Source organism: Tachyglossus aculeatus, chromosome 16 (genome assembly GCF_015852505.1).
Source record: "Tachyglossus aculeatus isolate mTacAcu1 chromosome 16, mTacAcu1.pri, whole genome shotgun sequence".
Lineage (NCBI taxonomy): Eukaryota > Metazoa > Chordata > Mammalia > Monotremata > Tachyglossidae > Tachyglossus > Tachyglossus aculeatus.
This window is the reverse complement of record NC_052081.1, coordinates 39,121,461-39,144,950: the sequence shown is the minus strand read 5'-3', so window position 1 is coordinate 39,144,950 and position 23,490 is coordinate 39,121,461. Positions and strand designations below refer to the sequence as shown.

At 47.3% G+C, this 23,490-nt stretch overlaps 1 protein-coding gene across 1 annotated transcript in view; it reads right to left on the bottom strand.

Annotated features, from left to right (window-relative positions):
* Window positions 1–23,490, bottom strand: part of CHUK (component of inhibitor of nuclear factor kappa B kinase complex) — a 39,838-nt gene that overhangs the window by 6,633 nt on the left and 9,715 nt on the right. Inside the window, exons 3-16 of the mRNA XM_038757756.1 lie at window positions 23,358–23,472; window positions 22,551–22,620; window positions 20,929–21,017; window positions 20,398–20,487; window positions 20,170–20,294; window positions 17,247–17,354; window positions 14,883–15,018; window positions 9,502–9,696; window positions 8,800–8,902; window positions 5,612–5,735; window positions 4,756–4,907; window positions 3,648–3,709; window positions 1,861–1,970; window positions 1,197–1,246 (exon numbers count right to left, since the gene is read on the bottom strand). Of these exons, the coding sequence (XP_038613684.1) occupies window positions 1,197–1,246; window positions 1,861–1,970; window positions 3,648–3,709; window positions 4,756–4,907; window positions 5,612–5,735; window positions 8,800–8,902; window positions 9,502–9,696; window positions 14,883–15,018; window positions 17,247–17,354; window positions 20,170–20,294; window positions 20,398–20,487; window positions 20,929–21,017; window positions 22,551–22,620; window positions 23,358–23,472 (1,529 nt within the window). The remainder of the gene's footprint in view (window positions 1–1,196; window positions 1,247–1,860; window positions 1,971–3,647; window positions 3,710–4,755; window positions 4,908–5,611; window positions 5,736–8,799; window positions 8,903–9,501; window positions 9,697–14,882; window positions 15,019–17,246; window positions 17,355–20,169; window positions 20,295–20,397; window positions 20,488–20,928; window positions 21,018–22,550; window positions 22,621–23,357; window positions 23,473–23,490) is intronic.

The window sequence follows — 23,490 nt, the reverse complement described above, 5'->3', positions numbered from 1 at the left end:
GAGAAGTTAAGTGGCTTGCCATGGCTGATTAAATTCAGAATCTGATTTGAACGAGGGCTATTTAATGCTACCTGGTCGACAGGACGAGCGATACAGAACGTTATCTCACCAACGGACAGAACTAAGGGCGAACGGCACTATAGTAGGCACTTAGGATTCACTTTTAGTTCAGACCTGGGCAGAGATGGCGGGAACTGATGGCCCCTTGGCTGACAGCACCGGGGCCCACCTCCCCAGCTCTACAGGAGTTTCTCGGCAGAGAAGCGGCGTGGCCTGGTGGAAGACGCCCGGGAGTCAGAAGACCTGGATTCCAACCCCAGCTCTACCGATTGTTCGCCGTGTGACCTTGTACAAGTTACTTAACTTCACCGGGCCTCCATTTCCTCATCTGCAAAATGGGAATTCAGTACCCGTTCTCCCTCGTACCGAGTCTGCGTACCCTCTATGGGGCAGGGACTGTGTCCGACCTGATCGTCTTGGTTCTACTCCAGTGCTTAGTACAGTGCTACTGCCAAAGCACTGCTAAAAATAATTAGTTACATCAGCCAGAATCGGAGCCGGGAGGGAAGGGGGGGAACGACACAATTTGGAGCGCGTAACCCTCCGTCAGAACTTACTCTGCCTTGGGACCCGCTTTGCTGGGCGACACTTCCCTGGCCTCAGATGGTGGGTTCTTTTGGTCTCTTCAAGTGCATCCCTTGTCTCTTCCTTTCACTTATTTCCTTTCCTCACTTCTTTTGACTTTCATTCCTAGTAGAACAATCTCCTCGAGCCTAAGATTCTCTAAAAGTTTTCAGCTTTCTAGCCTCCTCTAATTCTCCAGAACAGAAGACGGGTGATCTGGGCTTTTTCTGCCCCCACTGAAAACGCTCCCCAGAATCACGCCCTGTTTCATTCATTCGTATTTATTGAGCACTTACTTTGTGCAGAGCATTGTACTGAGCGCTTGGAAAGTACAACTCGGCAACAAATAGAGACGATCCCTACCCAACGGGCTCACAGTCTAGAAGGGGGGAGACAGACGACAAAACAAAACAAAGCAAGTGGGCAGGCATCAATTGCATCAATGTAAATAAACAGAATTATAGATATATACACGTCATTAATAAAATAAATAGAATAATGAAAGGAGGATGCCGCAGCGACTTTCTGGAGGAGTTTCCAAAGCTTCCACTGGAAGATGAAGGGTGTCTTACCTGGAGATCTGTGCTTTAGTTGCTTGTATAAATCAATAGCTTTTTGCTCCCTGCGAAAGAAAAAATATTCCCACTTTCCATTACTAACTCACTAGAGAATAATTTTCAATAAACTACAGTTTGGAAAAATACTTTGGGGTCTCATTCAGTTCTTCTTTAGAGTTGGGGGTCTTTGTCGATGAGGAACAGTTCTTACTGAAAAGACACAGATTCGTCCCGAGCCACTGGCTGGGACTTGCCTTCTACGCAGCACTCTGGGAAGACGTAAGCGTTTCCAAAGTGCTTTGGGTCTATGTGGAAGAGAAGCCACGGTCCAGTCTAGACGCTCAGGGGCCGGACCCTGCGTCCAGACCTATATCAGTCCAACCAAGTCACTCCTTCACAGGCCTCAACCTGGGCCAAAGAGGAAAAGACACTGCTGCCTTTCCTCATTCTTCCCCACTAGCTGTAAAGACTTTTATGGTGGTCTTCCCCAATAGAGCGCGAGTTCCTGGTGGGCAGGGAACTGGTTACTTTTTTATTCTGTATTTCCCAAACCCCCAGTATAGGGCACTGCCCTAATCGGGTGCCCAAGAAGGGCTCCGACCACTTTGACTGGTCAAACTAGGAGGCAATCAGCTACCTCACCCCCAAAAAGGCACCAGATCAGCTGACGTGTTCTTACAAAGTCTCCATGACGTCTCCTTGCCGCCTCGCATACGGGCTTCTTTGGAGCTCCACGATTTCGGTGTGAAGGGTCATGATCTGCTCATCCAGGTAGCCAATATCACCGGCCTAAGGCGGGTTACAAGAGGGACAATCATTGAACACGCATGGCGGGCCCAAGGCGGGGAAAGAGCTGAAATGAAGGGAAGGATTCAAGTGTCTTTAGGGGTCTTCTGTTTCAACTGCTTTAGTGGTTGTTCTTACCACAGTCAGAACGAAGAAGCAGGTATTTCTCAAATAATAATCTACAGGGGGCCACTTGTAAAGCATTCTGGTTACAGCTGTTTGAAACCCCAACGATAGTTTCCATCAGTAATAATAATTTGGGTATCTATTAAGTGTTTACTAGGTTCCACACCCTGTGTGAAACTCTGGAAGTAGAACCGGATAATAACGGTGGTATTCATTAAGTGCTCACTATGGGTCAAGCTGAGGTAATAATAATAATGATGGTATTTGTGAAGCGCTTCCTATGTGCAAAGCACTGTTCCGAGTGCTGGGGGGATACAAGGTGACCAGGTTGTCCCACGGGGGGCTCACAGTCTTAATCCCCATTTTACAGATGAGGGAACTGAGGCACGGAGAAGTTAAGTGACTTGCCCAAAGTCACACAGCTGACAATTGGCGGAGCCGGGATTTAAACCCATGAACTCTGACTCCAAAGCCTGGGCTCTTTCCACTGAGCCACGCTGCTTAATTACTCAGTCCTTGTTCCACATGAGGCTCAATAGGAGGGATAACAGGTATTGAGGGCCCATTTTACAGATGAGAAACTTTAGGCACCGAGAAGTTAAGTGACGTGCCCAAGGCCACACAGTAGACAGCGGCACCAGGAGTCGGAACCTGGGTCCTCTGACTCCCAAGCCTGTGTTCTTTCCGCTAGGCCGGGCTGCTGTCCTTCCCCTAACACTGAGCCCCATGGGAGACGGGAACTGCGCCTGACCTAATTAGCCGGATTCCACTCCAACGCCTAAAACGAGTAAGGACTTAACCGATCCCAAAATAACGTCATCATCATCATGCGATGGGCATAAAGTGGCACTGACGGAAGACCAACCTGGGCAGTCTTTTAATCAATCAACGTAAAAGTAAAATCGTAAATGGATCATCTCCATGTCAAGCAAGATATATACCTTTCCCCTTCACTCCACTGTAGATTCTCCAGTATTTTCGTATTAGGAAGGGTCTCCCCCATGTTCATCTCTCCTTTCTTCTAGGCCTCCTTTTCCCCCTTCCTTGTCAGGAGAAAGCCACCAACCATCACCGTCTTTCCCACTCCTTTACCATCAGATACCAAGCTAGTAGTGGTGGCAAGAAAGAAAGGGGCTACGAGCACTGTTGCCTCTGGGCCCAGCAAGGCGGGACCAACATCTGCTGGCTTTGCTTTTCCTTATATTTCTATTAATGTCTGTCTGCCCCTCTAGACTGTAAGCATGTTGAGGGCAGGGAATGTGTCTGTTTATTGTTATATTGTTCTCTCCCAAGCACTTTGTACAGTGCTCTGCACACAGTAAGTGCTCAATCAACACCACTGGCTGCTTAATTGAAAAAAGGGACAGGGCAAGACAGTTTCTCTGGCTGCTCCTGGGCGAGGCTGAGCAAGCCGCCATTCTCCAGATCGCCTTATCGCTGGCCACGTTCCAAAGACCTTAGAAACAGTGTGTCCTCTCCCCCTGAGCCCAGGAGATTCCCTCATGCCGCCTCTGTTCTCTTTCAGCTCTAAGCTCCAGCCTTCAGTAGCGTCACCTGTGCACAGTGGATGGCTTTTTCTTCCATTTCCTTCCAGGCCTTCAGCATTTTTTCCGAGGCTGAAAAGAAAATCGTTTCACACAAAGCCGCATACACAAAAGAAAGAGAAGAGCCCCAAACACCCGCCGCTTGATTCCTGGAGTAACTGGGTATTTTCCCATCATTCGAGTGACTATAACTTTCTATACAGAAACAAAACCTGGAAGTCTCAAACACAGACAATCTACATTCCAGGAGAGGGTAAAGCGGCAGAGTAATTTTCTGGGAACTGATTCTGGCTTCCTCCGGTCACTTCCTCTGGCTTTTTGAAAGACCAGCTTTCAGCTCAGGCTCTCCCCCTGCCCCTGAGGCAGAGGCTGCCCTGAGGCCGAGGCCACGAAACATGTGGCGCTGGATCGTGCCACCTGCAGCTGGGGAGACGGACACCACCCAGGAATTGCAACAACTATGGCTCTGTTGGGTCACACCTTTGGTTTGTCCAGTCCAGGACTCTGTCATCATCATCATCATCATCATCAATCGTATTTACTGAGCACTTACTGTGTGCAGAGCACTGTACTAAGCGCTTGGAAAGTACAAGTTGGTAACATACAGAGACAGTCCCTACCCAGCAGTGGGCTCACTGTCCTAGAAGGTTGCCATCCAACCTGATGGTTAGGGATGTTACAGGAGCCCAACTCAATTGGAAATGAGGGGGGCAATGAGCCGGGCCCGTGCCTGTCCGAGCTGGACTCCCAGCTCCGCTCGGGCCAGGTCTCTCAAAAGATTTACGCCTCTCCAATCTGGGCTGAAAAGATCCAAAACGGTGGCCTACTAGCTCTTTGAAGCCTGGCCTCCACCCCACTCAAATTCTTGCCCCCTTTTCCCTCCCACACTCAAAATGAAGAGCTGGTATACTACTAAGAAGGACAGCTCCCCATAATTCCTCAATTTTCCTACACAAAGCGATTCCGTTCAAGAAGTTTGAGGAGGCTCCCTCCTTCCATGCAACAGAAAGCCAACAATAAGCAAAAAACACAGTCACAAGGGTTGTCTGTGTAGGAAAGGAAGTATGGGGTCCCGGGATCTCCAACACCCCTGCCCACCCCTTTCCCCCGACACTTACATATCCCATAAGCCATCTGATCGCTGTATCTATCCAGGTCAAGTTGAATGCTCTGATGAAAAAACTGCAGTTTAGCTTTCAGTTGCTGAGATGCCGAGATCATGGTGTTCTTCATTTTTGTTAAGTTGGCGTTATAGCGGAGGAGACTCAACCTAGCAGAAGGAACAGATCTCGTCAGGATGTTCAACAGAAAAATGGTGTGCGGGTGGGGCATTGCCGGGACCCCGAACTCCAAGTTCCCACAGTCGGTGTAGAACCCGTACCCCGGCTACTGGGGCCTGGCCTCTTGACCATTCCTTCTTCGCGCCCTGTGGCTACAATATTCTCCCCGGACCAGAAGCGCCAAGCACTGCACAAGAAGTTTGCCGGCAGCAGGCTTCAAAGACCAGAACCCTCTCCCCTTCTACACTCGGCACCGAAAGGGAGGATTCTGGGAGGGAGGGAAAAACTGTTCTGCACGGAGCTTTCCAAGTCAAACCTGACCACTCTTTTATCGACTGAATAACTGGGGCATTTGTTAAACGCTTACTATGTGCCAAGCAGTGTTCTAAACACCAGACAGGTAGGTCAGAGATAGGTAGGTCAGAGTCCCTGACCCATGTGGAGTTCACAGCTTTAAGGGGGAGGGAGATTGGGCACTGAATCCCCATTTAACAGAAGAGGAAACTGAGGTCCAGGGAAGCGACTTGACCAAGGTCGCACAGCAGGCAAGTGGCAGAGGTGGGATTAGAACCCAGATCCTCTCACTCCCAGGCCTGGGTTCTCACCACTTGGCCACACCGCCTCCAGTCCGTGGTCAGAAACCATCTAACGAGTCATCATGTCACCTCCGTTCCTCTGAGCAGAATCAACTCACATGGCTGCTCTCTGACCCTGAAAGAGCCGACTGTAATCTTCTTTCAGTCCAGACACGTAGTGGACCGCTTCGGCCCACACTTTCCGGAGCTGCGTGATCGGCAGTTGGATTTTGCTGTCCTGTACTGGATGGAAGAGGCAAACGAGATTTTTTGCAAAGCTTACTTTCAACCATTCTATTTATTTAGCTTTAGGCCGGCGCTCGGCCCACAGTGAGCGCCCACTAAATACCGCCGGCCGATTACCGTTCACCGGGCACAGGAGATGGTATCATTTCCCTGCGAGAATATCATTTCGGCCATCCATTCGCGACCGAAAGTCACGCTGACTCTGAGCAGAGTCTTAAGTTGAGCAAATGAAACCGTACAGCTAGATGCTACCGGCAGCAGAGTGAACAGACTAGAAAAATCCCTGTACCGCGGGAGTAAAGAGTTGACTGAAATTGAAAAGGTCCTGAAGTTTGGACTCTGTGCACAACTTTTCTAAATCCTTGTGGGCAGGGATCGTGACTACCAACTCTGTTGTAGCGTACTCTCCTAAGCGCTTAGTAAAGTGTTCTGCACACTGTTAAGTGCTCAATGAAGATCAGTGATTGACCCAACAAACTGTTTTTTGCCCCACCCCAAAGGAAAGGTAAAGTAGGCCCAGCCTGGTTAGCCTGTGGCTGCCGAATTCGATAGGTCCCAAACTCGATAGTTCAAGCTGGGAGGTAATTAGTTTCCATTCAAATGCCCGGACTTGATGCCCTGCCTTCTGCCTTTTCTCTGCAGACCCTAAATAAACCCCTGCTATTGAATCTCATCAACATGCATTTCCCTTCCTCGTTAAATGCTTCCGCTTCCTGATTTGTCTGGCTCTGAATCCTGGAAAAATGTCTTTCCTCATTTAATCTTGGTAATTCTCATCTTTCTCCCCAGGAAGTTGTCTAGTTCCCAGTCCATCTGTGTGTGAGGCTTGTTGTGCCCTGCTCTACACACATACACATACAGGATACACACACCCATCACCACTCCATCCGAGACTCTCCCAACAACAGGCCCAATGCAACTGGGAAAAATTCTCCATCTTCTTTGCAGCAGATGGCCTTTTCACAGTTAGTGAAAACCAAACTTTACGAAGCTGCACTAAATGTCGTGTCAACCAGGGAATTGTCGGGCAACACCTCAGAGAACCACGGTAACCACCTTCTCAGTCTCTCTGAAGACAGGCAGCTCACTCCAGCCTAGTCTCTAATCCGCTGATCTCCTCAGTCGTGCACTTTCCTTCCATAACGGATTCTGGTCACATTTCGAAAACCTTCGGACGACAACCTTTTTGGTCTTGTTGGACAAAAGCTAGCAAAGTTTTCCCTCCCTGACCGCTTTCCATAATTTCTGGGAGCTTCCCCAAGAAGCAGCCTTCAGGAAAGTTTCAGAGCATTATTTACCTTTCTGCTGCTGTGCACTTCACGCCTCAAACCACCTGTATTAATCCCTGCTCAACCCTAATAGTAATAATGATGATTAGGATGTAAGCACTTAAAAGGTGCCAAGCACTGTACTAAATGCTGAGCTCGATATAAGATCATCAGGTCAGACAGTCCCTGGCCGATATGGGGCTCACAATCTAAGGGGGAGGGAGAACAGATACTGAACCCCCATTTTACAGGTGAGGAACCTGAAACCCAGAGAAGTTCAGGGACTCACTCAAGGGAACGCAACAGGCAATGGCACAGCCAGCATTTGAACCCAGGTCCCTTTCCACTAGGCCCCACTGCTTATTCCCTCTGTACCTTGCTCTCCCATTCGCAGATATCCGTTCGATCCGGCCTCGGCAGCATCGGAGCCAAATCCACCTCTGGGGTTGGGGGTACAACCCTGCTTATTCAAAGTCATAGTCCTACAATAACCCACACTGGCTGAAGGAAACGTGAGTTTCCCAAAACAAAATCCCCAAAGCGGCCCAGACCGGAACATGGCGGTAACGTCGCAGAACCACTTTAAAGTCATTCTACGATGAAATGAAGTGACAGAGGATGTGACTAGTGCATTCTAGGCCATTCTGGTTTACTTGTGTGCTCACAAGAGAGATTACGTAGAGTCTGCCCTGGGAAAGCTAAATGATTGTGCCCCAGCATTATCTATGGCAATCTCGAGCTGGTTTGTTGTTGTTGTTGTTGTGTTTTACAGTAGGTGCCTGAAAATTTTTAATCTGCTTTATCGGGGCTTGCCCGCAAATCCCAGTCCCTGGAGCAGTAGTCGAATTTATTTTAGGTCTCACTTCCTTTAGGTCTGGCCGGATTTTAGACTGCGGGCAAATGACCAGTGAATTGGCGGTTACTGTTCCTACTGCAAGGAGGATCCGGCTTCTCGTTACTAATAGGCTTGGGCATTTATTACCCATTTCTTTAGACTGTAAGATCGCTGTGGACAGGGAATGTGCCTACAAAGTACTCTCCCAAGTGCTTAGTATAGTGCTCTGCACACCGCAAGTGCTTAATAAATACCACTGATTGACTGGTTGATTGGTTTAACGAGTCCCCTCAGCGTCAACTATGAACTTGGCTGTGTACCTTTTAAGTACCTTGATATTTGCCTCAGACCCACCACAATTATATTTATTCCTATATTCTACTATTTCCCTTACCCGTAATCTATTTTAATATCTGCATCCCCCTGTAAATTTAAGCTCCTTGTGGGCAGAGATTATGTCTACCAACTCCATTGCATTGTACTTTCCCAAGTGTTTAGTCCAGTGCCCTGCACACAGTAAAGTGCTCAATAAACACCACTGACTGATCTTTCAGAAATTCCCGCCCCTTCCTCTCAACGTCGGAATTGTGTGGGTCAACTGAAGATCAAGCAGTGGTATTTCCTGAGTGCTTAAATGGAATGTCATATAAGGAAATGCTTTAGGAATGATGGTTTTCATTTTTCCTCGGTGACCGATCTAAAAGCCAGTGCAGGGCAACACTGAACGACGGAGACACCGCCCCTCCGATCCCGCAGATGGGCTTGTCTCCCGTCGAACGTGTGGTCGTCCCCGGCCAAGTCCAATTTGGGATTTTCAGGTCACCCTGGACAGCTAGAGGTCACAGGTCACCCCCCCACCACCCCGCAACCCGACCTCCCGAAGAATGCCGGAGGGCCATTCCCACCCCTCGGCCAACCCAGGCAGAGTTTAGTTCAGCAGTGAGTGAAATCGACGTACCGATGTAATTGACGCAGTCGGATAAACTTCTGGAAGCAAACGGCCCCTCGTAGACGATCTTGCTTTTATCGAATAAGTAAACCATGTAGCTATCCCAGCCTCTCTGGTAAAAAACCAAACCAAACGAGAAACCAGAGCGTTAGATTCGACTCGGAGAGGTTGGAAAGTGGGCTGTCTCTCTTGGGGCCCTTGGTTAGGTTGCCACGTTGGCTGGCAGGTGGAGTTCTGTTTAGTGCCTAGGTCTATGGGGTAGTGATGATGGGGAGAAGACAAACATTATTTCTAAAGTCGTCACCACAGCTCATCGTTGGGTACATCACGGCGGACATGCCAATGCAAGGTTCTTGTTGAGGTAGGGGCAAGAAATCAGATAACCCGGGCGGTCAAGGATTGAGAATGAGTTCTCTGCCTCCGAGAAGGCCTTAGGTGAAACTCTAAAGCAGCTCATCACCGAGGGGGCCTAGTCAAGTGGAAGGACATGGGGTGTGGGGAGGGAAAGGGTCATGCCTGATAGACCTCGTTATAAACGCAAGGGGAATAAAATCAAAGGTCAGAACGGTGGCTTTTCTACTTTCACTGGGAAAGAGATCAATCCCGAAAAAAATGGACAAAAGAAAGATGGAACCAGGAGAATGGCAGGATTTCTTTCAGTGGGCTATACACAGCTACCGAGAGTCTTGAAATAAATCGGCAATCTCTTACCACTCCATCTATCACACACTGAGAAGCAGGTTTCCTGGGATCCAGAGAAATTCCCATCTCCAAGAGTAGCTCTTGGGTCCCAGTACTTATTCCGGTTTCCTGCTCGATGCGTGACTGTAAGGAATGGAGGCTTTCGTCTGGCAGCAACAGAAAAGAAATGATCTTCGCAGAAGTCATATTTAGGATGTGTACAATCTGTTAAAAAAAAAAAAAGAGAACAGAAGAGGGGAATAGACAAAGTTCAGTCATTTTCTCTTCAAAAGAACGACCAGGGCTTAAGAAGCAGTGTAGTCCAGTGGATAAAACAGGAGCCCGGGAGTCAAAAGGACCTGGGTTCTAATCCCCGTTCCCCCACTTGTCAGCTGTGTGACCTTGGGCAAGTCACTTCACTTCTCTGGGCCTCAGTTACCTCATCTGTAAAATGGGAATTAATGCCGTGAGCCCCATTTGGGACATGAACTGTGTCCAACCTGATTAGCTTGTGTTTCCCCCAGTGCTTAGAACAGTGCTTGCCATATAGTAAGTGCTTAACAAATATCATCATCATCATCATCATTATTATCCAATTACAAAAGATCACATCCATCCGTGAAAGTGCTTGGACATCTTTGAGGAAAGGGGCTATATTAACCCCTGAACAATTAATATTACCGCTACTCCAATTGTCAACAGGAACATTTAGGTGACAGCCCCCTACAGAAAGATGACTTTTCAATGGAAAGTGGATTTCAGTCCCTCGGTCTGGAAAAACTGTGTGGTATAGCCTCCAGGCCTCTTTGTCAGTCTAATCTTAAAAGTGAAATAATGGGGACTGTTATGAGGTTTTCCTTTATTTCATCATTCCCATCGCCATCTGTTTGAACGGCGACTTTGTGTTCGGCTCCGTGCTGGCCGGAAAGAGGAATTACTCAGTCTTCCCCGAGACTTCCGCCTCTCTTGAATTGGCGAGAGAGTTGAGCAGCTCTTACAATCCTGGCTGGGTTCCACTTGACTTTGGAAGTAAACACCTGCCCAGTTTTTGTTTCTGGTTAGAGAGAATGTGGAAAGCACTTACTCCCCTAAACTCTTCCCGAAAGAGGAGAATAATTGTGCTTAACAGTAATTGGGGTATTCTTAGCTATTGGTAAGAGTTTTTCACAATGAAGTCTCTGATATGCTGAACATCCTCCACCTCTAGCACAACCAGGCCCAACCATCCTGGGCTCCAGAAAGTTCATCTAGTCCATCCCCCTGCCTCCAGCCTGAGGGGGGGTTGGGGGGTGCTCTCAATGGTATTTCTTGAGCGCTAACTATGTGCAGAGCACTGTAGTAAGCACTTGGAAATTGTGGTACTTGTTAAGTGCTTACTATGTGCCCAGCACCGTTCTAAGCACTGGGCTAGATTCCTTAATCAGGTTGGACACAGTCCCCGTCCCCCATGGGCTTCACATTCTCAATCCCCATTTTGCAGATGAGGTAACTGAGGCCCAGAAAAGGGAAGTGACTTGCCTAGGGTCACCCGGCAGACATGTGGCAGAGTCGGAATTAGAACCCAGGTCCTTCTGACTCCAGGCCCGTGCTCTAGCCACTAAGTCACGCTCCTTTTCAAGGGTAATTTTACTTGTGCATATTTACTATTCTATTTATTTCGTTAATGATGTGCACAGAGCTATAATTCTGTTTGTTCTGACGATTTTGACACCTGTCTCCATGTTTTGTTTTGTTGTCTGTCTCCCCCTTCTAGACTGTGAGTCCGCTGTTGGGTAGGGACCATCTCTATATGTTGCCGACTTGTACTTCCCAAGCGCTTAGTCCAGTGCTCTGCACACAGTAAGCGCTCAATAAATATGACTGAATGAATGAATGAATAAAGAGTACAATACAGGGTCCCAGTCCCGTGCTCTAGCCACTAAGACACGCTCCTTCTCAAAAGTAAAATACAACAGAGTTAGCAGACGTGTTTTCTGCCCATAACGAGCTCACACTAGGTCACCGGAGAAGATATTTCCTCCATTTCTCAGCAGCCCATCCCAGTGTTTAACCAGCATCACTCTTTGGATGATAAATAAGGGGCCCGTCGGGGGCTCGTGATTATAAAAGTTCTACAGAACGACAGCATTCTTGAACTCGGCTTTGGCCTCATCCCCGTTTCTCTCAATTGGCCCGAGCTGAACATTGCTGGATCTAGCTTCCCCCGAGAAATTCCATCTTGGATTGACCTTTACAAGCGTCTAAGGATCTGGCCTGACCCCTGGACGGAGCGGGTGAGTAAGTTCTACTAGGATGCCATCAGAGGGGAAATAAAAAGCATTTTGACTCTCCACTAAAGAATGCGTCAACAAGGAACAGTGGCCCCAAGAAAAACAGTAAATGCTAGCCAAGGTCTAATTGGGAACATGTAAAGGGTAAAAAAAAAGAAAAGAAATTTAAAGACATCTGATACAGAGAGATGCTTGTAGGCTCCCTCGATCTGTTTTCGTAAAAGAGCCCCGGATTTTTCGCGATACGGAGCACATTCTGACCAAGAGGATTACCGCACATCTTGAGGCTTTCCTTTAAGGAAGATGACCTAATGAACTCTGAACGCTGCCATCAAAATCGGCACCAGAGAACATCAGAGTTAACTAGTTACTAGTTACCCTAACTAGTTACGCAACCCCTCGAGAGACTGAGCCCCTTCCTTCCTCTCCCCCTCATCCCCTCTCCATTCCCCCATCTTACCTCCTTCCCTTCCCCACAGCACCTGTATATATGCTTGTACATATTTATTACTCTATTTATTTATCTTATTTGTACATATCTATTCTATTTATTTTATTTTGTTAGTATGTTTGGTTTTGTTCTCTGTCTCCCCCTTCTAGACTGTGAGCCCACTGTTGGGGAGGGACTGTCTCTATATGTTGCCAACTTGTACTTCCCAAGCGCTTAATACAGTGCTCTGCGCACAGTAAGCGCTCAATAAATACGATTCATTGATTGATCAGAGGAAACAGCGGCTGCCAATTCCAGTTAGGCGTCGAGGGAAGGGAGGCGTGTGGGGGTCACTGACATCCTGACTAAGCTGTGAATGTCATCTGCAATCTCCTTGGTCGGATGGGGACTGTGTTCAATCTAATTAACTCATATCTACCCCAGCGCTTAGAAAAGTGTTTGTCATAGAGTCAGCACTTAAGCTCGTTGTGGGCAGGGAATGTGTCTCCTTATTGTTATATTGTACTCTCCCAAGTACTTAATACAGTGCTCCGCACACATTAAGTGCTCACTACAATTGATTGACTGAACTGTTATATTGTACTCTCCCAAGTACTTAGTACAGTGGCTCAGTGGAGAAGAGCCCGGGCTTTGGAGTCAGAGGTCATGGGTTCAAACCCCGGCTCTGCCAATTGTCAGCTGTGTGACTTTGGGCAAGTCACTTAACTTCTCTGGGCCTCAGTTACCTCAGCTGTAAAATGGGGATTGAGCCTGTGAGCCCCACGTGGGACAACCTGATCACCTTGTAACATCCCCAGCGCTTAGAACGGTGCTTTGCACATAGTAAGCGCTTAATAAATGCCATCATTATTATTATTATTATTACAGTGCTCTGCACACATTAAGCACTCAATAAATACAATTGACTGACTGATTGAAAACCAATTCTGGACAGATATCTGCTTCCTGAGAATTCTTTAACTTCATCTGCACTCCTGAATCTCTCGGGGTGGGCGATCTGAGGGGGTCTGGACTGTTGCCACTGCCCACGGATGCCCACAGACCTCAACATTCCCTTCCTCCTGGAGACTTCTGGTGCCTCTGCCTCTTCAGAAGAGGAGAAGCGGGGGCACCGCGCGAAGGAGCAACACTAAGGAGATACCCAGAACTCTCTCATTGCTAACAGTGACAAGCAGGCCCCAGATCTGCTCCTCCACCCGGCTCACTGTTGTAGTACTTTCCCCATTCCCCGCCTGCCGTGCTTCGGCTTCAACGATACTTGTGGTACTTCTTACGTGCTTTCGCTGTGCTAAGCGCTGGGGTAGATACCACGTAATCAAGTTGGATGCAGACCCTGTCCCACATGGTGCAAGATGGGAGGGAGGGCAGGGCTGGCACCTCCGATTTACAAATAAGGAAACTGAGGCTAAGAGAAGTAATCAAGATCACAGGGCAGGCAAGGGGCAGAGCCAGGAACAGAACCCAGGCCCTCTGATTCCCAGGCTAAGGCTCTTTTCACTAAACCACGCTGCTCCTCAACATGATCTGGAAGCTGGCGTTTTCCCGCAACACAATCTCTAGGGACTTCTTCCCTCCAGCTCTTCCATCCAACTTCCCCAGGCTACTCAGGCTAGAGCTGGCGGGACAAATCAGAGCTGACAGAGACGGGAGAAAGAGACGTTGGACTGTCCCTGCAAATGACCCCTTAGAAATCCAACTGAGCCCTCTGAATATCTGGCCCAATCTGTTCCTTAAAATGACCGCGAACGTGGCCTGAGATGAAACCCATTTGCATCAATTCTTGGAGAAAAAAATACGGCCTCAAATTCGGCACAGAGGCCTGGGAAAGAAGCCTTTCGGCACCTTAAATCTAACGGACTTATCGGGAATTTTGGTTGTGTGAATTTTTTTTTTGCTAACGTTGCTTGTTTCAGCAGTCGTTTAGCTGTTGGTTTTGGTGAAGGCGAGAGAAGAAGGTGGGGAGCAGCTTTCAGTAACTTCTCCGGGTAGGCTGCCTGGATGGACAAAACCTATTTACATTTCACTCCTATGGGAAAAGTCAATTTAACATCTTGTTTTTTGGGAACCAACTGAGAATCTTAAGTGAAGACTGCCTTTGTCCCCAGCATTTAAGAGCCGTGTTTGATGAACAATAAGCACTTAAATAAAATAATAATAATTTTGTTAGTGGGCTAGATAAATAGGTTTCCATACGGATGACTAAGTTTACTGGCGTTATAAAGACCTGGGTTCTAATCCTGGCTCTGTCACTTGTCCACTGTGTGACTCCGGGCAAGTCACTTCACTTCTCTGGGCCTCAGTTATGTCAATCTGTAAAATGGGGATTAAGAGTGTGAGCCCCATGTGGGACATGGACGGTGTCCAACCTGATTAGCTTGCACGCACCCCAGAGCTTAGTACAGTGCCTGGCACACAGTAAGTGCTTAACAAAAAAAAAAAGAAAAAGCCGCATGCTCATCCCAATTCCTGTGAGGTGAATTACGCAGTAGGCTAAAATGGCTATCAACTCCACCCTTCTGCTTAATTACAAGCAGCTTTACGGAAGTCACAGGAGAACTGAGAAGGTGAAGACCCAAAAAGGAAGACTGTCCTGGGAATATCCATTTCCTTCCCAGATAACTATTAATGAAGATAAAAATGATTTACTCTGTCATTTTAGCACATACAAAGCAGCATCTGTTCAGACCGACCTTCAAGTGCAGAATTTGATCCATCAGTAGAAAACATCTCGGCCGCTTCGTGTTGACGTCGATACCTCCCCCTCTTTGCTGAGGATCCCAGTTCAGCATCAACTGCAACCAATTTTCCATTGGCTCCACTATCAGGCTACAACAGAGAACGAACACGCCAGGGGTAAGCCACACGGTAGCCAACAAAAAGACGCAGAATTCAGAGTCAGGTTTAGGAGTGAAAACGTCTTCCAGTATTCAAGTCAGGCGGCTTACTTTGCTTGCATATTTTCTGGCTCTTCACTTACCTGCCCTGTCTTCTAATTTCCAACCTTACAGTGAAGCATGAAGGGGACAAACGGACCGCTCGATAACGGTCGCTGATTGCCCACCGAAGTCCGGCTGAGTTTCCTTTCACAGGAGACTTGGGGATCCTTTCCACTGAGCCCCCTGCCCGAGGAGACCCCCTTGAACTTAGGCCAGCAGCCCCCCAACTTGGTAACGGCCACTGTGACCCCGGCACCCCTGGAGGGGCACCTAACGGCTTCAGCTCCGGCGGAATTCAAACGTCCACCTCTGCTGAACATCTCTCCATCCCATCTCTGCGTTGACAACCGGCCCGGCTCCCACTGCACTCTAGGAAACAACTACATGGGGCTGGGTTTAGTCTACCATGTTCTGGCCCTTAGAGCTTGGTCTTTGGGAAGAAAACTCATCTCAGAGACAGAGTCTTGAACACCTCGCTGTCAGACACCGGGTCGGAGGATCTCCTGGAGGACGTGAAAAGCTTTGGCAGAAAAGGGGCCAAACTCAACTGATGATCTACTTTCCGGGGCCGTCCCTGTCTCTGGGGTAAGTTGCTTACTCTCTTGGGGCCTCTTATCAATCATTCAATCAGGGGTATTTATCGAGCATTTACTGCCGCAGAGTACTAAACTAGAAAATATGACAGAGTTTAAGGGTAGAATCCCCGCCCGCAAGAAGCTCACACACAAAATGGATTACAATCCTAGAAGCACCTGAAGGAGCGTTCAGAGTTCATCGGTAGTCAAGACTTGAAAAAAGGAAAAGAAAAAATAATCCCCGGGCAGGATTTCTTTAACGGAATTGATGCATCAGGTTTTTGTCTGAATCTGTAAGTTGTGTCTGGGAAGCTAACCGGTGGCTCGAAATGCTTATGGATTCATTCATTCATTCGATCGTATTTATTGAGCGCTTACTGTGTGCAGAGCACTGTACTAAGCGCTTGGGAAGTCCAAGTTGGCAACATATAGACGGTCCCTACCCAACAGCGGGCTCACAGTCTAGAAGGGGGAGACAGAGAACGAAACATATTAACAAAATAAAATAAATAGAATCTGTACAAATAAAATAGAGTAATAAATACGTACAAATACATACAAATAAATACGCACATGTCAGATATTCATTCATTCAATCGAATTTATTGAGCGCTTACTGTGTGCAAAGAACTGTACTAAGCGCTTGGGAAGTACAAGTTGGCAACATATAGAGAGGGTCCCTACCCAACAGTGGGCTCACAGCCTAGAAGGGGGAGACAGAGAACAAAACAAAACATATTAACAAAATAAAATAGAATATGTACAAATAAATAGAATAATAAATACGTACAAATACGTACAAATAAATACGCACATGTCAGATATTCATTCATTCATTCATTCATTCAATCGTATTTATAGAGCGCTTACGGTGTGCAGAGCACTGCACTAAGCGCTTGGAAGTCCAAGTTGGCAACATATAGAGACGGTCCCTACCCAACAGTGGGCTCACAGCCTAGAAGGGGGAGACAGAGAACAAAACAAAACATATTAACAAAATAAAATAAATAGAATATGTACAAATAAAGAGAATAATAAATATGTACAAATACGTACAAATAAATACATACGTGTCAGATATTTTGTTCCGGAAGTGAAGAGAGGCTCAGCAGTGGCTCTTACACCAAGCCCTGCGTGCGCAGAGCCTGCTGGGGACAGGGAGTGAGTTCCTTGACCATGGTGGGAGGGCCACGGCCACGCAGGATATGCATTCTGCTCAGGCGTGAATGTAAGAGGCGGGGCCGAGGACGTACCCGGTCCAGTGTGCACAGAACATGATTCATTCATTCATTCAATCGTATTTACTGAGCACTAAATGGATGTATCCTCAAAATTTAGCCAAGGTGTCTGCGGGAAATCTACCGGCTCCCCGCCCATCTCCCCCTCAGAGCTGGCCACCTGTCTCCACCTGGCCGCTCAGTCTCCGTGTCACTTGTCAAGCGAAGCCACGGTTTCTCGGCTCCAGAAGTTCTGGGAGCTGGCCTGACTTTCCAGCTCGACTGGAGATGTTCGAATGCCTAAATGACACGGACGGCACACTCACCGGCAGAGGCTGTTGGGCTGAGGTAAATGGCTACTGAACCGTACTTCTCCCGACATCTCTTCACTGGCAAATATGTGCTTGGGATCTTTCTTCTTAATCTTCTCATGCCTGCAAAAATGACAATAATAATAATTATTATTATTGCTAATCTCCTCACCGTACCTCGTTCTCGCCTGTCCCGCCATCGACCCCCGGCCCACGTCATCCCCCGGGCCTGGAATGCCCTCCCTCCGCCCATCAGCCAAGCTCGCTCTCTTCCTCCCTTCAAGGCCCTACTGAGAGCTCACCTCCTCCAGGAGGCCTTCCCACACTGAGCCCCATCCTTCCTCTCCCCCTCGTCCCCCTCTCCATCTCCCCATCTTACCTCCTTCCCTTCCCCACAGCACCTGTATATATGTACATATGTTTGTACATATTTATTACTCTATTTATTTATTTATTTATTTTACTCGTACATATCTATTCTATTTATTTTATTTTGTTAGTATGTTTGGTTTTGTTCTCTGTCTCCCCCTTTTAGACTGTGAGCCCACTGTTGGGGAGGGACTGTCTCTGTATGTTGCCAATTTGTACTTCCCAAGCGCTTAGTACAGTGCTCTGCACATAGTAAGTGCTCAATAAATACGATTGATGATGATGATGATGATAATAATTATTATTATTGTATTTATTAAGCATTTACTATGTGCCAGGTACCTTTCTAAGCACTGGGGTAGATAAAAGATAATCGGGGTGGACACAGTCCCTGTCCTGTGTGGTCCTCAAAGTCTAAATCAAGCTAGTGATGACTAAGTGATTTTCCACCTGATTCCCCAACGAAAGAACCAGATTTAGTCAATCACTGGGATTTACTGAGCACTTGTGCAGAGCTCTGTACTAAGCGCCTGGAAGACCATAATGCAACAGAGTTGCAGGTACTTTCCCCTGCTCACGTGGGGCTCACAGTCTCTAGGGGAATAAGGCCACTAAAATAAATTACGGACACGTACGTAAGTGCTGTAGGACTGAGGGAGGAGGGAATACAAAATGCTACAAGGAAGCAGTGTGGCCTAATGGAAAGAGCCCGGGCCTGGGAGTGAAAGGTCATGGGTTCAAATCCCGGCTCCGCCACTTGTCAGCTGTGTGACTTTGGGCAAGTCACTTCACTTCTCTGTGCCTCAGTTCCCTCATCTGTAAAATAGGGATTAAGACTGTGAGCCCCATGTGGGACAACCTCATTACCTTGTATCTCCTCCAGTGCTTAGAACCGTGTTTGGCACATACTAAGTGCTTAACAAACACCACCATCATCATCATCATTATTATTATTATTGCAGAGCCTTTTTTTATGGCATGTATTAAGCACTTCCTAGGTGCCCGGCACTGTTCTAAGCGCTGGGGGAGATACAAGGTAATGATGTTGTCCCACATGAGGAGAGCTCACCTCCTCCAGGGGCCTTCCCAGACTGAGCCCCCTTTTCCCTCTCCTCCTCCCCATGCCCCCCGCCCAACCTCCTTCCCCTCCCCACAGCACCTGTATATGTATTTGGACAGATTTATTACCCTATTTATGTTACTTGTACATATTTACTACTTATTTTGGTAATGATGTGCACCTAGCTTTAATTCTATTTGTTCTGACGATTTTGACACCTGTCTCCATGTTTTGTTCTGTTGTCTGTCTCCCCCTTCTAGACTGTGAGCCCGCTGGTGGGTAAGGACCATCTCTACATGTTGCCGACTTGTACTTCCCAAGCGCTTCGTACAGTGCTCTGCACACCGTAAGCGCTCAATAAATACGATTGATTGAATGAATGTTGTCCCATACGGGGCTCACAGTCTTAACCCCCATTTTACAGATGAGGTAAGAGAGGCACGGAAAAGTTAAGCGACTTGCACAGTGTCACACAGCAGGCAAGTAGCAGAGCCAGGATTAGAACCCAGGTCCTCTGACTCCCAGATTTGTGCTCTTTCCTCTACACCACGCTGCTTCGTACACTTATACATATTTATTACTCTATTTATTTATTTATTTTACTTGTACATTTCTATCCTATTTATTTTATTTTGTTGGTATGTTTGGTTCTGTTCTCTGTCTCCCCCTTTTAGACTGTGAGCCCACTGCTGGGTAGGGACTGTCTCTATGTGTTGCCAATTTGTACTTCCCAAGCGCTTAGTACAGTGCTCTGCACATAGTAAGCGCTCAATAAATACGATTGATTGATTGACTGATTATGATCTCGCATGCCACTATGCGCTAGCAATGCTCCACTACCAGCCGGGGCAGGACATGCCAAACATTCTCCTTATCCACTATACCACGGAATTGAAGAGGTGGAGAGAGAGCCAGAGGCCTGTCTCCAATTTACAGATGAGGAAACTGAGGCCAAGAGAAGTTTAGTGAGTTGCCCAAAATCACACAGCAAACCACTCGCCCTGCTGCAGCGAACGGAAAATGACATACGTCTTCACCACAGGCAAATGCCAACCACTATGGGTCCGTTTGAGGCAGACCTCCACTGGCTGCTCCGACCCCAGCCCCCCTTCAAGGTCCTCCCTCTGTAACTGGGGGTGGCCCGAGCCCACCGCAGCCCCCCAGGACCCCAGCCTCACCTTCCATTCTTGGCCTGATGGCACATAATAATGATGACATTTATTAAGCGCTTACTATGTGCCAAGCACTGTTTTAAGCACTAGGGAGGTTACAAGGTTGTCCCACGGGGGGCTCACAGTCTTAATCCCCATTTTACAGACGAGGGAACGGAGGCACGGAGAAGTTAAGTGACTGGCCCAAAGTCACACAGCTGACAACTGGCAGAGCTGGGATTTGAACCCATGACCTCTGACTCCAAAGCCCGGGCTCTTTCCACTGAATCACGCTGCTTCTCTATGACTAACAAGCCCAGAGAAGCCGCCTTTTAGCCTGGAGTTTTCAATCTCTTACCACATAAATGGCTGCAGATGATGCAGAAAAGGTCTGTATCCCACAATTCCTTCAAACACCATTGTTCCAAAGCTCCAGTAATCCACGGTGGCTGTGTAAGGCTTATTCTCAAACAGTTCAGGGGCCTTGGAGAAAAAGAGAGGATTATTTCTCGACCCAGATTGGGCCCTCCAGAAATATTAGAGAAGGGACACTGTTTGAAGAAATCCCCGATTTACAGGAACTCACCAGATACTGCAGAGTCCCCACGAAAGATGTACACAGACTTCCTTGATCAAGGTCTTTGGCATATCCCAAGTCGATTATTTTGTGAATTACCTGAAAGAAAGGTATACATTCATTTCTGACAACTTGAAAACTTAAAAGAAAAAAAATACCTGAAATCAGAACAGGTTTCGTCAATAAAACTACAGAGGTCGTATTGGATGTGTGTGTAGGGATGGGTGGGGGGATGAACCCAAAACAAGCATAACTCTTCAAAGGATCACGAAGACGTCTCAAATACCCATTTTAAGCCTGAGCAACTAAGTGAACCCTAAACTGGGATTTTACTGGGTTGAAAAGCCGATCGGCTGTAGATATGAGAAAAAATAGAGGCAGTACCTGGTGGAAAAATATGCTAATTCAGTCTCACTCCTCAGCCAAGAGGAAAGCAAGGGGCAAGGCTATAAAGCCACTTATTAATCCTGGAAGCTCGTCGCTACTTTCTCCCGCAACGTGGACAACGGCAATGTAATGCTACTTTAGAATTTCACCTACCTTCCCATCAGCATTCTGGAGAACGATGTTTTCAGGCTTTAGATCTCGGTGGATAATTCTGTTTTCATGCAAATACTGAATGCCAGACCCTAGAGAAAATGGCTGAATTTAGAGCCTGTGAAATTTATCACTCACACCCCAGCAGGTCTGACTGCTGCTCAATCTATCAATCAAGAGTATTGACAGAGCACTTCCCTTGTGCAGAACACTGTGCTATGCGCTTGGGAGGGTGCAACCAAGTTAATTGACCTGATCCTTTACAATCTAGCAAGGGAGACAGACACTCGATAAATCAATCAATCAATCGTATTTATTAAGGGCTTAAATATTACATGAAGAGGCAAGCAACATGGTTTAAAGACATACATCTATGCGCTCTGGTGTGGTGTGTGTTGGGGTCACTGGGGTGGAGGGGGTTTGGGTACCCAAGTGCTTTAGAGTCGCGGAAGTGCTAGTAGGGGAGAAAAATAGGGTGGGGGAGATGAGAGATCAGTCAGGGAAGGCTTCCTGAAGGAGATATCATTTCAGAAACGCTTTGAAGACGGTGAGCTGTGGTTTATAGGCAGGGAAAGGGATTTCTATAAAAGGCTGGTAGAGAGACAAGAACGAGACACAATGAATATGCTGGTTTGTGGGGGCGAGGCATAAAAGATGGGGTGTGGTGGGAGAGGAGCAAGAATGCAGGGGGGAAAGACGGCTGATTGACTTTTTAAAGCCAAGAGTCAGAAGTGAGTCAGCCTCACCTACCTGTGAGATCTCATAATAGAGAGCTAGTAACTCATATGCCAGAGCAGTAGTGACAGAGCAGTTGAAATCCCTTCAGAAAATCACCTAAATAACAATAAGCCCGATTCTCCAGGGCCTAAAACACGGCCCTTGAGAGTACATTATACAAACACTTCGGGAGGACCTTTCATTCTTTCATATTAATGTCTGTCTCTCCCTCTAGACCTTAAGCTTGATACGGGCAGGGAATGTGTCTGCTAATTCTGTTGAACTGTACTCTCCTAAGGGCTTAATACGGTGCTCTGCAGAGTAAGTGCTCAATAAATATGTCTGATTGATTCTTTCATCCCACTAGTTTAGTGCAATGATGCCTAAACCATGATTCTGCTGAATGGCTCCTCGGTGGTCCGAAAGAACAGTGCTTCTCCCAGAATGTCTCACTTGTAGCAGGGAGCAAATGTAAGCCCTGGGAGAACTGGGCCAATCTCCAGACCGTAAGCTCCTTGTGGGCAGGGAATGTGTCTGTACTCTCCCAAGCACTTGGCACAGTGCTTTGCATAAACCCTCAATAAATAAGACTGAATGAATATTTCTTAAGTACTAAATTACAGCCATTCTGAATAGAATTTATTTGGTGTCAACAGATGCTGTTGTTATAACTTTTTTCCATGAACTAGACCCTTCTGGGAAGAAACAACTGCATTCAACTTGGCTTCGTGGTTTCATTGTCAGTCTTTATTTCTTTTAAGCCGTGAGAAACTGGTATTCGTGTTTTACATTACTATGCCCTGAGCACCGAAGCTGCATATTTCGCCCTCTGCAATCATTAGGTCATATGCAACATTAAAACAACAATTATTTGATCAAGTACATTTTAAAGACCCCAGATTACTTACCTATATCACTGAGTAGAGAAAGTATTTGGCTCTCTTTAAGTCCACAGCAATTTTCTGTCTTGTTGAGGAGCTGAAAGGAAAAAAAATTAGGTCTGTCACTCAGTCCCCCTGCCCAACCCTTGGGCAGAAGTTCCCCCCGACCACCAGTGAGCCCCTTTCCGAAAGGGAACTTTTATCCGGGGGAGCGAATCTGATCAGTATAGAGATGCTGAGCTTCCAATCGGGCAGGGTGAGGAGGGAAAGGACGGCTTAACACGTTACATTTCCAAATAGCTGCTAAAAATAAGTAAATCTGCAAACCACAAGAAAAAAAACAGGCTTTCACGCAGGTTTCAGAAACTCTGTGAATCTCTCAGTTACCATGGAGCCTCCACCCTGTTTTTAGATTGTGAGCTCTGGGTGAGCAGGGACTGGGGCCAACTCTCATCTGCGCTTAGTACAGTGCTCTGCACATAGTAAGCGCTCAATAAATACGATTGATTGATCTGTGAATTCTCTCCTAGAGCTTAGGACAGCGCTCTGCACACAGCCGGCGCTCAATAAATACTACGGCTCCTACTACTATTACTCAGCAATAGGGGGAAGGGGAAAGGGGATGCTACCTATTAATCCCTCAATTAATCAATGGTATTTAGTGGCCGCTTACTATATGCACGGACCTAAATCCTTGGGAGCGTACAAACAACAAAGCTGTCAAACTCTTTCCCTGCCCACAACGAGCTTGGGGAACCCTCAGCCCACCCCCCTACGAGGGAACGGGGCCGACCAAGGAGACGCATTCGGGGCTTGGCCGGGTCCCAACATTACCTTCCTCAGGTCCCCTCCTGAGCAGTACTCCATCGCAAGGAGGGGGACATCGTTAACCAGAAAGTTCATCTCTTCAGGAACGTCACAGGCCGTTACGACGTTGGGGTGGTTCAGTCTGAAGACGAAGAAACAC